The sequence below is a fragment of the Misgurnus anguillicaudatus genome, chromosome 22 (genome assembly GCF_027580225.2).
Source record: "Misgurnus anguillicaudatus chromosome 22, ASM2758022v2, whole genome shotgun sequence".
Lineage (NCBI taxonomy): Eukaryota > Metazoa > Chordata > Actinopteri > Cypriniformes > Cobitidae > Misgurnus > Misgurnus anguillicaudatus.
In genome coordinates, this window is record NC_073358.2 from 43801646 (window position 1) to 43816314 (window position 14669).

Below are 14669 nucleotides of genomic sequence, written 5' to 3' on the forward strand. Positions count from 1 at the left end.
ACAATTAAAAATAAAATGATGAAAATGTAAAAAATGTAGCAATATTTATTTTAAATGTTTTTAAATAATAATTTTAAGAGTTTATTTTATGCTCTAAGAAAATGCTGATCGGTCTCGTTTGTTGTTGAAATTATTTCTCTTTAAACATTTTGGTTTTGTTCTTATATAAAACGCGACGTAAGATCTTAATTTCTTCCAATGGCAAGCATAGTAGTAAAGTCATTTTCAAAAGCCGCCACTAGATGTCATAGCTCACTTCACAATCCTACACATATTGAAAGTTTAGCTTTTAAGGGGCTAGTCTACTTCCAAACTACTCTGCATCTTCAAATATCTCAACTTACTTCCATACATATGCATGTAGGTACAATGTAATGTTTTGGATTTAATGTAATTCTATTTTAAAATCGAATTTTCTTCCAATTTAAATTTCGAATAAATCCATTCAAATAAAAATTCGCGATAAGTCAAGTGCAACTCATGCATGATGTCTATCTTTAGTATAAAGGCTCCAAAATCCTACAAAAGACGAGTCAAGTGCCCCACTCTCGGCGCGCGCGTGTCGCCTCGTCTATTTGCGTAGCGGAGGCTCCACCTTTCAAGCATTGCAGTGACCTCAGCAGTGGGCTGAATTGAGCTGGGTGGGATTTTCAGTCTCGAATTCTCAAACGCGCATTCAAGGATCCCGATTTAACGGTGTATGTGAAGGGTTTTACCGGCGTGAGTTAAACGGTGCGGGTTCGCGTTCGTGTTTGCGTGCATCTGACGATAGGGATCAAATAAACGAGGAATGTGGGATTTACAGAATGCCCAACAGCGTTGGAAAGAGATTTAAACCCACCAAATACATCCCGGTGTCCACTGCCGCCACTCTTCTGGTTGGATCCACTACTTTGTTCTTTGTTTTCACGTAAGTTTGCAAGGCTTTTTCATGCATTATTTGGGAAAGCTATATGGAGTGATTGTAAGATGCATTTGGATCACTGGAATAAGTTTCGTGACAGTTAAATGGCCACAGGGCCTGTGGTCGACTCTACATAGATGCATTGAACTGTCTTTATTGGGTTCTTTTATAGACAGTTTATTTTGTTTTGTTTTTTCTGTTGAGATTTCACATTAAACTAAAACGATTAAATGTTTTGCTGTCTAAAAATAATACTTTTTATTACTAAGCTAAACTGCAGTATGTGCAGACAGTGAGTTGACGCTCATGACTCATTCAGTCATTTGTAAATGAAACTGTTGTAACACCACAGATGCACATGCATATGATTTTGTGTTGCCTCACTGTGAGAGTAAGCACAGCCTTATCCAGGCATAACTTACTTCAAAAGCTTATTTGCATCATGTAGTGGCAAAGATCATCATAAAATTGATTAAAATTGTTTCAGATATTTAAATTATTTCAGTTTAATGTGAAACCTCGACAGAAAACGTACTGATAGCCAGCTTTAAAGCGATGGCATTCATCAAACAGTAAGTAATAGTGTGAGGGGCAACTTTTGACAGGCCTTGATTTACTCTAGCAGTCGTTTGAAAAATCAATGTGGACCAGTCTTTTGGTCACTTTAGTTTTATCTTTTCCATTTAAGATTGCTTGCCAGAGGTCAGAGATCTTTGTTTGGTCAGCATGCAGACATACAATCTGAAAAATAAAGGTGCTTCACAATGCCAGAAGAACCATTTTTGGCTAAATGGTTCTATAAAGAATCTTTAGCATCCGAATAACCTTTCTGTTTCAAAAAAAGTTTGTTCTGGTTAATAAAAGGTATAGAAGAAAGAACCTTTGACTGAATGGTTCTTTGAGGAACCAATAATGGTTCTTCTATGGCATCGCTGTGAGCACCTATTTGTGAAGAGTGTAAGGATGAATTTGATGTTGGAGATGATTATCCATTTGTACGTTTTGGGAAGTAATCCTAGTGTTTTCATGCTACACACAAAGCAAGTAAAAATACTCAAGCAGTTTTGCGGTGTAAAATAAGTAATCAAGTTATTGAAGATTTGGCTGTAAACCAATTTATTTCTTCTACTTAAAGGAACAGTATGTAGGATTGTGGCCAAAACTGGTAATGCAATAACAGAACTTGTGGCTAAAACTTGTACTGCAATCACACAACTCGTGGCCAATACACAACATGACAACATAAACATCAGTTGAGGGCTGCAACTCCACTTTTTAAATGACAATATCCTGGCCAGACCATTGTAGTCAGTGAAATAAGTATTTGAAATGAAAATGATTTCTTAATGTCTAGTGACATATCAGGGCCATTTTATGATTAATTGATATAAATTTCTTACATACTGTTCCTTTAAAGGCACTCTAAGCGAACCGTGCCCAACCCCCACCCCCAAATCCTTCTTGTCGTTTATTGGCTGGAACACTTTGGTATCGTTTCTGGTGGTACGTTTGGTCACTTTGTTTTTATTGCAGTTTGTGTAGCCTAGGCTGTCTACAGACATCGCGTTTTTTTTACAGTTTGATCAGCGGACAGGCAGCATGCAGATAGTGAGATGTTTGCTGTATGTAACAAAAAAAAGTTTTATGGTCTAAAACCAAATTCGCTAAGAGCACCTTTAAAGGTGGTGTGTGAATTTTAGCGGCATCTAGTGGTGAGATTGCGAATTGCAACCAACAGCTCACCCCTCAATTTCAAAACGCATGTGTTACGGATATGGTATTGCACAGGAAAACATGTTGTCGTCTGAGCCAATGTAAGGATGAAACACAATCTATAGACTGTTTCATTGTACGCACATACGTTTTATCGCGGTTGCAGATCAAAGTCAACCCGGTCTGGCTAGTGGCTCAACTTATCTCTGGAACAAATACGTTGGCACATCTTTGCGGAGAGGTTTGGCAGCCAGGCAAGAAATTATCTCTTTCCCCGCCATTGACGAGTTAACTCGTCAATTAAGAGAAAACGCTTCCCTGCCGAGTTTTTCTGGCAATCCGTCTTTTCGCTATTATACACAACTTATAAAACCTGGAAGTATCCCCTTAGGGCAAACTGTGTATGTTTTGATCAGCGCTCTGAATCTGATCTCTATCGAAAGTCCTTCACAAAAACGCAATTATCTCAGCTTTTTGCTCAAAATTTTGTATTTTTGAAGAATTTTAGAGGTGATGAAAACAGATAAAAAAGGAGCAGAGGATCTGTTCTGTCATTTGATATATTGTATGATATATATATATATATATATATATATATATATATATATATATATATATATATATATATATATATATATATATATATAAATAAGAAGATAATGTTCATATATTTGAAGAACATTTTCTGGAAGGTAATAAACTTTTGTGAAAATCATAAATGATCTCTTGATTAAGAGTGTTTCCCAATACTCTGATACTAGTTCTAGTCTAGTACTTATAGTGCACCTTTGCATGCTAAATCTCATGCAAATATTGGAAAATACTGGTCTTTTAGTTTCCTCGTAATGGCTGATCTACGTCCAAGCCTCAGACCTTTAAAACCACAATGCCATTTCTATTTAAAACATTGCTCAGATGTGGTGTTATTAAATACCCGAGTCCACACTTAGTCATTGACTGCCCACTAGAGAAAAGTCTGAAGGCAATAGAGACTGCGAGGGCACTCTCCTGAGAAGTGATGGGGTGTCTAAGCATTACACCGATCTTAACAAGGTTGTTTCCAGTTGGTTTTCCAACCAGATGATCTCTGATGTTAAGGGCAGGGGATCAGTGGACTTAGTAGACTTGTGACTTAGACCTTGTGATCTTGCTATGTCACTATTTATCTCTTTCACAACACCTCATCACAATGCTTCAACTTAAGGCAGCTGATCCCATTGATTTCTTCTTTTAGTTTTTAAAAAAAGAACGGTTACTCTCAAAGTTTCCATTGTTGGACACAATAACTTGTTAAAGGAATAGTCTACTCATTTTCAATATTAAAATATGTTATTACCTTAACTAAGAACTGTTGATACATCCCTCTATCATCTGTGTGCATGCACGTAAGCGCTGGAGCGCGCTGCGACGCTTCGATAGCATTTAGCTTAGCCCCATTCATTCAATGGTACCATTTAGAGAGAAAGTTAGAAGTGACCAAACACATCAACGTTTTTCCTATTTAAGACGAGTAGTTATACGAGCAAGTTTGGTGGTACAAAATAGAGCGTGGCGCTTTTGTGGGCGGATTTAGAAGAGGAACTGTGTTTTGTGGCGTGGTGGCACTTTTGGGAGTAGTTCGACTCTGCGCAGTAACACCCTCCCTCTCCCATTATGAGAGGGAAAAGGGGAGCGGACTTTTCAGGCGAGTCGAAGTACTCCCAAAGGTGCTATTGCGCCATAAAATATAGTTTCTCTTTTAAATCCGCTTAGAAAAGCGATACGTTTTATTTTGTACCACCAAACTTGCTCGCACAACAACTCGCCCCAAACAGGAAAAACGCTGATGTGTTTGGTCACCTCCAACTCTATCTCCAAACGGCACCACTAAATGAATGGGGCCAAGCCAAATGCTATCGAAGCGTCGCAGCGTGCTTACGTGCACGGACACAGATGATAGAGGGATGTATCAACAATTCTTAGTTAAGGTAATAACATATTTTAATATTGAAAATGAGTAGACTATTCCTTTAAGTTTGTCGAATGGGTTTAGGTAGTAGTTCAGGAGATAAGTTAAGTAATAATCTTGAGGTTTTTATCAGTTTTATAGATTTTTAGAAACATCAGTCTTCGATTGTGTATTAGTAAAAGGTTTTGCAAGGCAACTAGGTGAGATACATTTTCAGATGCTACTTTTTCATTGTTGTTTAGTATTTGAGCCTAATAATGACTCATGGTCGTGACTCGACTTCCTCTGACACGCGTTTCTTAATCTCGTAAACAAAAGAGAATATATTTGATTTAAACTGTTTTGATTTATTTAATTTGTCCAACCTCTTTATCTCTTGTTATCTTATGGATGACAGATTGGATAAACTGTGGTGTGTGGTGCTTCAAGACATTATTTATGATGTCATAATGGTTTATAGTTTACATTTAAAGCCTTTAATGAATTGCTGATCTCCATTTATATTAATCATCATTGTTCTCTGCTGTGCTTGCGTTGTCTTGACAGGCCTGTAATTTTCTTAAAACGGTTCTGTTGGGTAATACACACCCACACCTGTATAAGTATGTGCACAAAAAATATACACTATTACTTTTTGAAAAATGAAACGATATCAATCAGTTCAAGTGTTGGATAACACGAATAGATTTACGAATGACCATCACTGCTATTGTATAGCACACTGTCAGAAAGAGAATAATGTTTGCACATCATTCTGACGAAAATGAATTCATCAGACTGGAGAATCAAACAGAGCAGAACAGCAGATATCGACAGCATGCGCTATTCAAAACCTGCAGCTTGCAGAGAGACGAAGTGATAAAATGACAAAGGTGATTTGATGGTTGAAGAATGGAGATATTGCTGCTTGTTGTCACTTAAGATTTGGCAACCAAAAATGTTTGGCAATGTAGAGCAGAATGCACCGTACCAAAAAAGTAATTTAATTAAAGCAGAATATTTCAGATATGCAGAATAATGCTGCAGTGTGTGATTTATTACTGATTACCTTTGACTTTCATTCGCTGTTTACATGCACAAAATTTGACTGAATTTAATCAGATTGCAGGTTATGACAGTTTACATGTAACCTAAATATTGCCATGGTTTCCCGCAGCACTTTGCAGTTCGGGCGGCCCACCTAAGCTGGGAAACCCTACCGCCTTAACTAAGTCGTCCAAATTTTTTTTTAAAAATTCACTGCACAAAAGGCTGAAATAAGATAAAGACATGGTCTGACATGTCTGGAGGAGCCAGTTGATAAAACGCGTGTCCGTGAGAACTGTAAGTGGACTTATGTTTTGGGTTTATTCAAGCCTGTTATTGTATTAGTCTATTGTTCTTGCGAATTTAAAGTAAGTTAGCTGCTGATTTTGTTTTTTGAGCAATCTGCTAGCTAAGTTGCACGTGCTTGTTGATTAGATATAATTGTTGAGCGCTCTTGCTCACGCTACTTACTGTATGTGCATTATTTACATGCTACAGTAGTTACACTCCTTTAAGATAATGTAATTAATAGTGGGAAATAATCAGTCTATAAAATTTTGCGCTATCTATCATCGTTCGCCAGACATTTTACAACATCTGCTTTAGTTTGTGTTTATTAACCCTTTAGTTTCACTTCATCATGCAGCTATTCTCGTTAGAGGTAAAAACTTTTAATTTTAAGAGTGTTTTAAAAAAAAATATTTGAAGAGTTTCGTTGCAAAACGAGATAACCACCGTTTTTTTTATTGTTCAGAAATCACGTTTTTTGGTTGTGCATTCCAATTAATTTCAATGCAACTGCAGTTGGTTTGTTTTGATTTAAAACCTTCATAACTTAAAAAATACAGCTAAGTAGCACCAGTCTCGTATAATAATAGAGTTACGAAACGCTTTGATCTCGCCGTTGCGCGGTCACGTGATTCATGTAACGTTCTACAGTTCCAACCCAAGCTGGGCTGTCAATCTGTTTGCATAGGTTTTCAGCTATTTTAGGTAAATATTAGCTTGTAATGTGAATTGATCACTATACTTACTATGTTTATAACGGTTTTTTTTACTATGGAAATACAGTAAATCAGTTAATAAAGATAAACAGTTAATGGTGACCGAAAGATAACTGTAGTTATCTATACCAACTACAGCAACACAGTTTATCTTTTATTTTTGTAGCAAAAATATGGCTATATAAATGGCTATCAATCTGCTAAAAACATAATTCCTACACTTTTACTATATTAAAATCACAAAAAAGATTGCCAACGCGGTTATTTGTAACAGTGAAACATAACAGAAACACACTAAATTCATATTTAATTGTATTTATAGTACACATTAAATGTAAATATAATTATACATGATTTTCGAGGATACATCACTCGTATTACTTATCAAACACAATGAAACACATAGCAGCATTGTGAAGCAGTGTGACTTTCTTATAAGGGATTTAGCTTGTCGCTGTTGCCCCCTAGTGTTACTCGTAATATATTAAAAAAAGATAAGTATAAAGTAGATGGCCACCAGTAATAAAATATTAAACCATTAAATCTATATTATTCACACATTATACACAACTCATTAAAATATAAAAATTTTACTAGTTATTATTAATGATAATCATTACCTACAGCAGAGTTCATAAAATATCATTGTTGACTATATTCATAAAATGTCTGAAAATGTAAAGAGAAACGGTAATTTCATCGATTTACCAGCAGGTGCCATTGAAGTGAATGGGCTTCAGTGCTGCGTTTGTAACTGCGTCACTCCATGACACGCTGTTACTTCCGCATTCCATTCTTACAACGGATGTCTATGTGAGTGTCGTAACTCTCTTTTTATACGACTCTGAGTAGCACTATAAAACAAAATAATAACATGATAACATAATAATAAACATGGTTTGACAAAAATTTAAAAAAATTGATTTATCTCGTTTTGCAACAAAACTCTTCATTTTCATTTTCATCATGACGTGTACCCCAGACACGCCTAACCCTACCACCTTAACTAACAAATGTTCTGTGGGAAACCCTGATTGCAATCTTAATAAAATGTTTGTTTACATTCTATAAAATGTGAACCAAACGTGAAGCGCGCAGCCAGGGTTGCCAGATTTGTGTATTAAAACCCGGCAAATGGACATTAAAGGCCCGGGTATACTTTTTTTCCGCGTCCGCGTCCGGCTCGCGCGCGCACGCGTCCGCGCAGCTTTCCGAGTATAGTCCCCGCGGCTACACGCGGATGGCCGCGTTCGACACTATACGCAATACAAATGATTTCTTATTTAAATTATTAGTCTAACAGGCTGTCAGGGCAGCACTGATTTTGAGACATTTACAGTACATTAAAACATTAGGATAGGTGAAGAAAAGTAACTGATCCACCATTGCAAACACAGTTTAGAACAAACAACAAGACAACAAAGTCAGGAATCAAACAAACATGCTCCACAGCTTTCTGTTCTTTGAAGAAGTAAAAGTTAAAGAAGAAAAACGATAGTGTGTGTGCAAATGCTGTCTATTTCCTTTGTATAATTGTTTATAGTGGAGTGTTCTGATGAAATGCAAACACTGATCACAATGATGGTGGTTTGTTGTAATTCAAACTCAATTGTGCTGTCAAGTCCTTCTTTTCTCTATCTTTCTCTTTGCACTAAATGGCAGTGCAGTGGTTGGATAGGGCAGATTAAGGGGGCGGTATTATTCTAATAAGATATCCTTATGACATCATAATGAAAGTCAAATTTCAATGACCTATTTTTGCTCACACCTACAAAGTGGCAATGCTAACATTTTCATGCCATGGCCCCTTTAAAAACTAGCTCAAAAGCTTCCCAAAGACTATTCAGAGCCCAAATACCAATTACTAATCAGGGAAATCCTTTAATCTTTAACCCGCCAAAAAAAATCAACTAGCAGAAACAGTTTAAGAGTAGCCCAAATCTGAAATCTGCCAAAAAGCAAAGGACTTGGAACGCAACGCTTTATCTCTGGATAAATGTACAAAGCCAAAGTTGAGTTGGAGAAAGTTGTTCTTAAGAACAACTTAAGTTTTTTAGATATAGGCAAAGAAAACACACTTTTCGAAAGCCACAATGCCATTTTATTGCTTTGTGTAATGTTATGAAAGAGTACACATGAACGCTGCAGACCCCATTACCATAATAATGCGTGTTGCCATTGCCTTGCTATTGCGTGTTTCTGTGATGAGAATATTGTTATATGTAAATAAGAGGTAAATATAGGACGTGAACTTAAGCACAATTCTTCTGCACATGTGCACAAGATATTTTTGACCTCAATCGTGTTGATTGAGATGTTTACGTGAAGGTTTTTCAATCCGATTGAGCCATCAATACGATTACATGCAACCCAACAATTTGTTTGTAAACTTAACAAATGTTTGGGCAAACAGGTAGTCACGGATCAAAGTCACATCGTTGGTTAAGCTATAGGTACTTGTGTTAAGGGTTATGCTGGTTATTTCACTAGTTACACCTGACTGGTAGAAGTCGCACTACACCATTATGCAGGGAAAAATAAGTATATAACCAGCTTTGATTTTAATGTAGGTCAATTTTGTTTTTACTTGAACAGTGCTGTGCAGCTGTCAGTGCTGGTGAATATCCGTAAATCTGTAATTGAGGAACTCATTAAAATCTGGGAAGAGTCTGAGACTGTCAAAGTATTTACTGCTCCCATATTTATATGTTTCAGTAAATGCACTATGAATATGGGTTGCTTTCAATAATCAGGTTTCAGTTATTGCGCTATCATTACGATTTGCTGTGTTTCTCATTTCTTTGGAAAGTGAAAAACCTGACCTCAGATCTGCTTGTGAAATCTCTGTAAATACAGGCTATAAACTCTAATTATAACCATAAGCAGACAGGATTTGACTGCATCTAAGTGTTGCTCATTTAAATGATTTGTATTTATTTGCATTACTAATATCTGTGCATCATGATAGGTAAGCAGTGTTGAAGCTTTTTCATTGCTAAAATTGTCCAGTTGAATGAAAAATTTAATTGTCATATGAAGCTAACTTTTGGGATAGCCTACATAAAAACGTCATCATGGAGTTCTCTATGATGGTGTTAATTTGGTGAAGGGGTATTATTTGCAGCTTTAACTAATCCTTTTTGCCTCGGATCATCACATTTATATAGTTTTAGCCGTTGCAGCAATGCGTAACTACAATTTTTTTATCTTGACACTTGCAGCTGGTAGCGCTCAGTCAAGTGATAAATGGTTGGGCCTTCTCCTTTTTTAACCTAAAAGCTCCATCGGGCAAGACCTGCAGAGTCATAATGTATAATGGACAGTACTTCTTACCATTTAGTTTAATTGTTTTACAAATCAAACTGTCCGTTGCATACTGTTAATTCTGTATGCAAGACTGAACAGTTAAATCTTTTTTCATTGATAGCTGCAACTTTCAGCAGATCTATCTGCAGTGAGTCATAACAGTCAGACAGCATCATTGTCTGTATTGTACTGTACTGTACTGTACTGTATTGATGTATTGAGAATGAGACGGATGAGTAAGTGCCAGGTCACTTAATCTCATTTCAGGTAGACTTTTTTGTCATCACGCCGTTCCTGGGTTTAGATAATGCTGATGGATCAACATGCTGTCTGTGTAATGCAGACTGTATACAAACTATCACAGTCTCCTGTAGTACATACTGAATATCAAAATCCAGTCTGTTGCACCTAAACTGCACCATTCCTTTGGCGCGTTTCATCGTGCCGGCAGTGATGAAGTGACCAGAAGTCATTACCTTTAGAATAAACTGCTGAAATTTAATGCAACCATTGGCAAAAAGTTCAACAAAGTGTAACTTAATGCAAATGAGCAGTGATGTATTCATGTAAGGAATAGCAGCCAGTGGAGTGCAGAAAGTGGAGATCATAGATATAAAGGCTAGATGGCTCGTCCGCGCTGCTGGCCAATTGAGTGCAACGTCCGCATTTTGGTGGCCATCTTAGGACAGGGCGCTCGCTCACTCGTAGCATTGAGTTTTAATGATGCAGGTACATTTAAATGACCATAACTTGCTTAATTTTTTACCGATTTTCAAACGGTTTGGTTTGTTATAAACGTCAAAGATGTACCTATGACACTGCATACCTATACTAAAAATAAAAAATAAATTCATGAAACATGTTAAAGCATCCAGAATTATAGCCACGTTAATAACGTTTGTAAAAACCCAAACCGTTTGAAAATCGGTAGAAAATTGAGCAAGTTATGGTCATTTAAAAGTACCTGCACCATTAAACTCAATGCTACGAGTGAGCGAGCGCCCTGTCCTAAGATGGCCGCCAGGTGATGCCGTTAGGGACTCCGCCTTGAGCCATCTAGCCTTTATACATATCTATGGTGGAGATCACATAATGTGCTTCCTGATACAGTTATACACCGCAGTCATGTAGGAATGCTTACTAGTGACAACAGGCTCTTGTCTTTTGAAACGAAGAAAAGTAAATCACAGATAGGAAAGTAGAGAGAGATTGGTAGATAACACAGACAAACATTGATGAACACCACAGGTGTACCATTGGTCAAGACTAATGCAGGGTTTACACCAAACGCGTTTTGGGCGTCAAAATCGCGTCTACTGCGCCTAGTTTGCCGCGTGAACACTTTGAATGCATTCGCGCGTGTAGAGCGGAGTGGACGCGCGGAAAAAGCAAGCATTTGACGCGCGTCCGAGGCAAAATCCGCTTCTTATGGGAGGGGCAACTGCTGTGCGAGTGTCTGTTTGCAAGATGAGGGATGTTACTTGTGCATTTATCGAGAGAGTTACCAGTTTGTATTGGGTAACCTTACTATAGGGGGAAAATAACGGCGCGGGTCGATAAACGTCACGTGACTCAAAAGTGAAGTGTGTATTACAACTTACCAGGTTGCCCAAAGTTTTTACGCACACTTTTATGTCATTGGCTATATGCCACTGCTGTAATTGCTTATGTAAGCAATAAGGTACGAGAGGCTGTGCTGTATCGTGAATAAGTAACGGCTGAAGGGGTTGCAGGCACTCCGCTTCGCGTCCGCTAGAAAAAATAGTCCCTGACTGCTAAAAACAACATGAAAGTTCAAATAAAAACAACAAACTGTTCTCAGACTTTGTCTCATTATATGTTTATGTATTGCTAAGGGTGTTGCTAAGGGCGCAGTGATATTAAATAGAACCGTTGGGTGAAGCGGTCATAGCAGTGTTTTATTGCGAATAAAGCACACCTATTGACCAATCAGAATCAAGGATTGGAACTAACCATTTTATAATGCACTATTACTGTTAACGATTATTCGATTGATTGATTGATTGTTAATTTAAATGATCATCGAATATGGGAAATTGCATAATTTGACATTCCTATAACTTACAGTATCAAGGCAAACGCCGAAGAAGCAGCTTGTTGCATATGTCGATGTAGAAGCATCAGCAGTGATGGAGGTAAATAGACAATGACTTTTGTTACAGCTAGAGTTGTTAAATATCGCTCCTCAACTTGGTCAATTTTTTATTTTTACCGTTGCAACCGGTAATGCGCAGTGTTGGGGAAAGTTACTTTTAAAAGTAATGCATTACAATATTAAGTTACTCCCAAAAAAGTAACTAATTGCGTTACTTAGTTACTTTTCATGGAAATTAATGCTTACGTTACTTTTTGGTTACTTTTGCGTTACTTTTTCTTGGCTGAGGCTTTTTATGACTGAAAAGTTCTGCATTCAGAAATTGGGTATTTCATCACAAAAATGTCGAGCTCTGGCCTACCATCTCAGTTTCTGACTCAAAGTGTTCCCACACAAGTGTGTACGCATAGAGTGCATAATGCGACTATGTTTAGTTTAATTCAGTACATAATTTTTTTAAATCGAATAAATTAAACAAAAAAAGTAACGTGCATTACTTTTTAAGAAAGTAACTCAAATATTAATGTGTACATTTAAAAAGTAATGCGTTACTTTACTCGTTACTTCAGAAAAGTAATATTATTACGTAATGCACGTTAGTTGCAATGCATTACCCTCAACACTGATAATGCATATGAGGAAATGCAAGATTTTTTGACTTGAGGGAGGGGTTCTAGCTGACCAATCACAACACTTGCGGTCCATGTAGAATTGAAGTGTTGTTACGTTTTTGGCATATGATGTAGCTATGCTGTAGGACTGACACAGAAGTATATGTCAGGCTTTTATTACTTACCCTTAAGTTGTAAATTTCTTTGTTTGCAAAGGAAGATATTTTGAGAAATCTGATCTGGGACACCATTCACTTGCATAGAATAATTGTTTCCTACTATAGAAGTCAATGGTGCCCCAGATCTGCTTGTTTACAAACTTTCTTTAAAATTTCTTCCTTTATATTTAGCACCGCAAATAAATTGATTTTGGAGTAAATTACATAATTTAAAATTTTCTCAGCCTGTAGCACAGACTAAATTAAAAGAAAAAACAGAAAGGGAGTTGCTAAATAATTTCCTGTAACACTTACATGATGAACATGAAAAGTGCCTCAAAGTAATGAAAGTGCCTGTTTTTTTGTAATGATGCCAAGATAAAAGTGGAAAGCTGCAGGCCAAAAGCAATTTCAAAGACGAGTTCTTACAAACAGCTCTTTATGTGAAATAACATAAAAAGCCTTTTTTTAAATGGCAAAACTGTGAAGGCCGTTGTGTCGGTGACGTGATGACTCTCAGCTGTGCCTGAGAATGTATCGATGGTTAACACTATCCAGTGTGATTAATTAGTGGATCATATTTTTTTAATAATAAACGTGTACTGATGCTTTAAAGGAAAATTACTGCCATTGTTCCTCCTGGAGGCAACACTGCAGGGTGTTGACATCTATAATGAGGAGAGAATATGCTACTGTAGAAGTATAATATAGTAAAGTATATAGTGGTAATGGATAAACCCATAATAGCTGGCTGACACATTGTGATCTGTAAAAGCGCTGAACTTCTCTCTGTTTCTGCAGCCCCCTTGCATCACAAACCAGCATGTGCTTTATTAGGGATCACATCACAACACCAGTTTTTACGATTATAAACAGCTTCTACTCTCAAAAATGACAGCACAGGACATTCAAGGCACTTTCCAAAGAGCTAGCAGTGACTATGGGGACCTGTTACTTCAGATGGAAATCCGATGGTCGATTTTGTAGCAGATTTTATCACTTTTGGATGAGATCAAAAAGATCTTGGGACATCTGGAACCTTTGACAGCTGTGAAATAGATTGAGCTCTTCACTAGATATGAGGCAGATTTACTGACGGTTATAAGCAGGATCCATTCCTTTAAAAAAAAGATATTCATGAAAGTGGATAGCTCATACAATTTTTAAGCATCTGTGAGTCATTTAACCTGGATTTCATATGATGGAGATGTAGGTCCTCAGCGTGTGAAATAACATTCGCATAAATTGCCTGTCAGAGTGCCTTTTATTTTGAAGCCTAGTTGACCCAGAAAAATACTGAAGGCGTTATGAAAGTCGGTCGTCTATTTTATGTCAAGAGCACCTGTCAGTCAACCTTTTCATTTGTGTAAAAGATCTCTGATAAAGTCATCTCATAATGATATTAGGAACATTAAATTCTGATTGATTTCACATTAATTTCAATCTTTGACATGATCTTACTCCTCTGTCGATATTAAAACGAAGAATGTAACATGATTTTATGTAGAAAATTTTATTTAGCTAGGTTTTCACAGGCAGGGTCACATTTAAGTCGTCTTTTTGTAAGTGTACATTCAGGATGACTCCATCATCAGAATGAAAGTTTCTCATTCACGAATATATGTTGTTTTTATTATTTACATTTGTGAACGTCAGAAGTGTGTGATATGTGCATTTCGACTATTCCTTATTCTGTCAGCTTTGTATGCCAAAAGAAATGCAAATTTTTAATTTTGCCATAATAATAAAGTGTCCTTTCATGCAATTTCAGCAGTAAATACTATAGAAGAGGAAACAACCGTATGAATCAAACATAATTAATGGTTTGATCATGGCATTACATTTAAAGCTGTGTGTAATTTTCTGTGTTATTGTGTGCATAA

At 36.8% G+C, this 14669-nt stretch overlaps 1 protein-coding gene across 2 annotated transcripts in view; it reads left to right on the forward strand.

Annotated features, from left to right (window-relative positions):
* The first annotated feature begins 375 nt into the window (after nt 1-375).
* zdhhc8b (zDHHC palmitoyltransferase 8b) overlaps nt 376-14669 on the forward strand; it is an 89328-nt gene continuing 75034 nt past the window's right edge. For both annotated transcript variants that reach the window (XM_055198597.2, XM_055198598.2), the window contains exon 1: nt 376-910. In XM_055198597.2, the coding sequence (XP_055054572.2) occupies nt 807-910 (104 nt within the window). In that variant the 5' untranslated portion in view covers nt 376-806. The remainder of the gene's footprint in view (nt 911-14669) is intronic.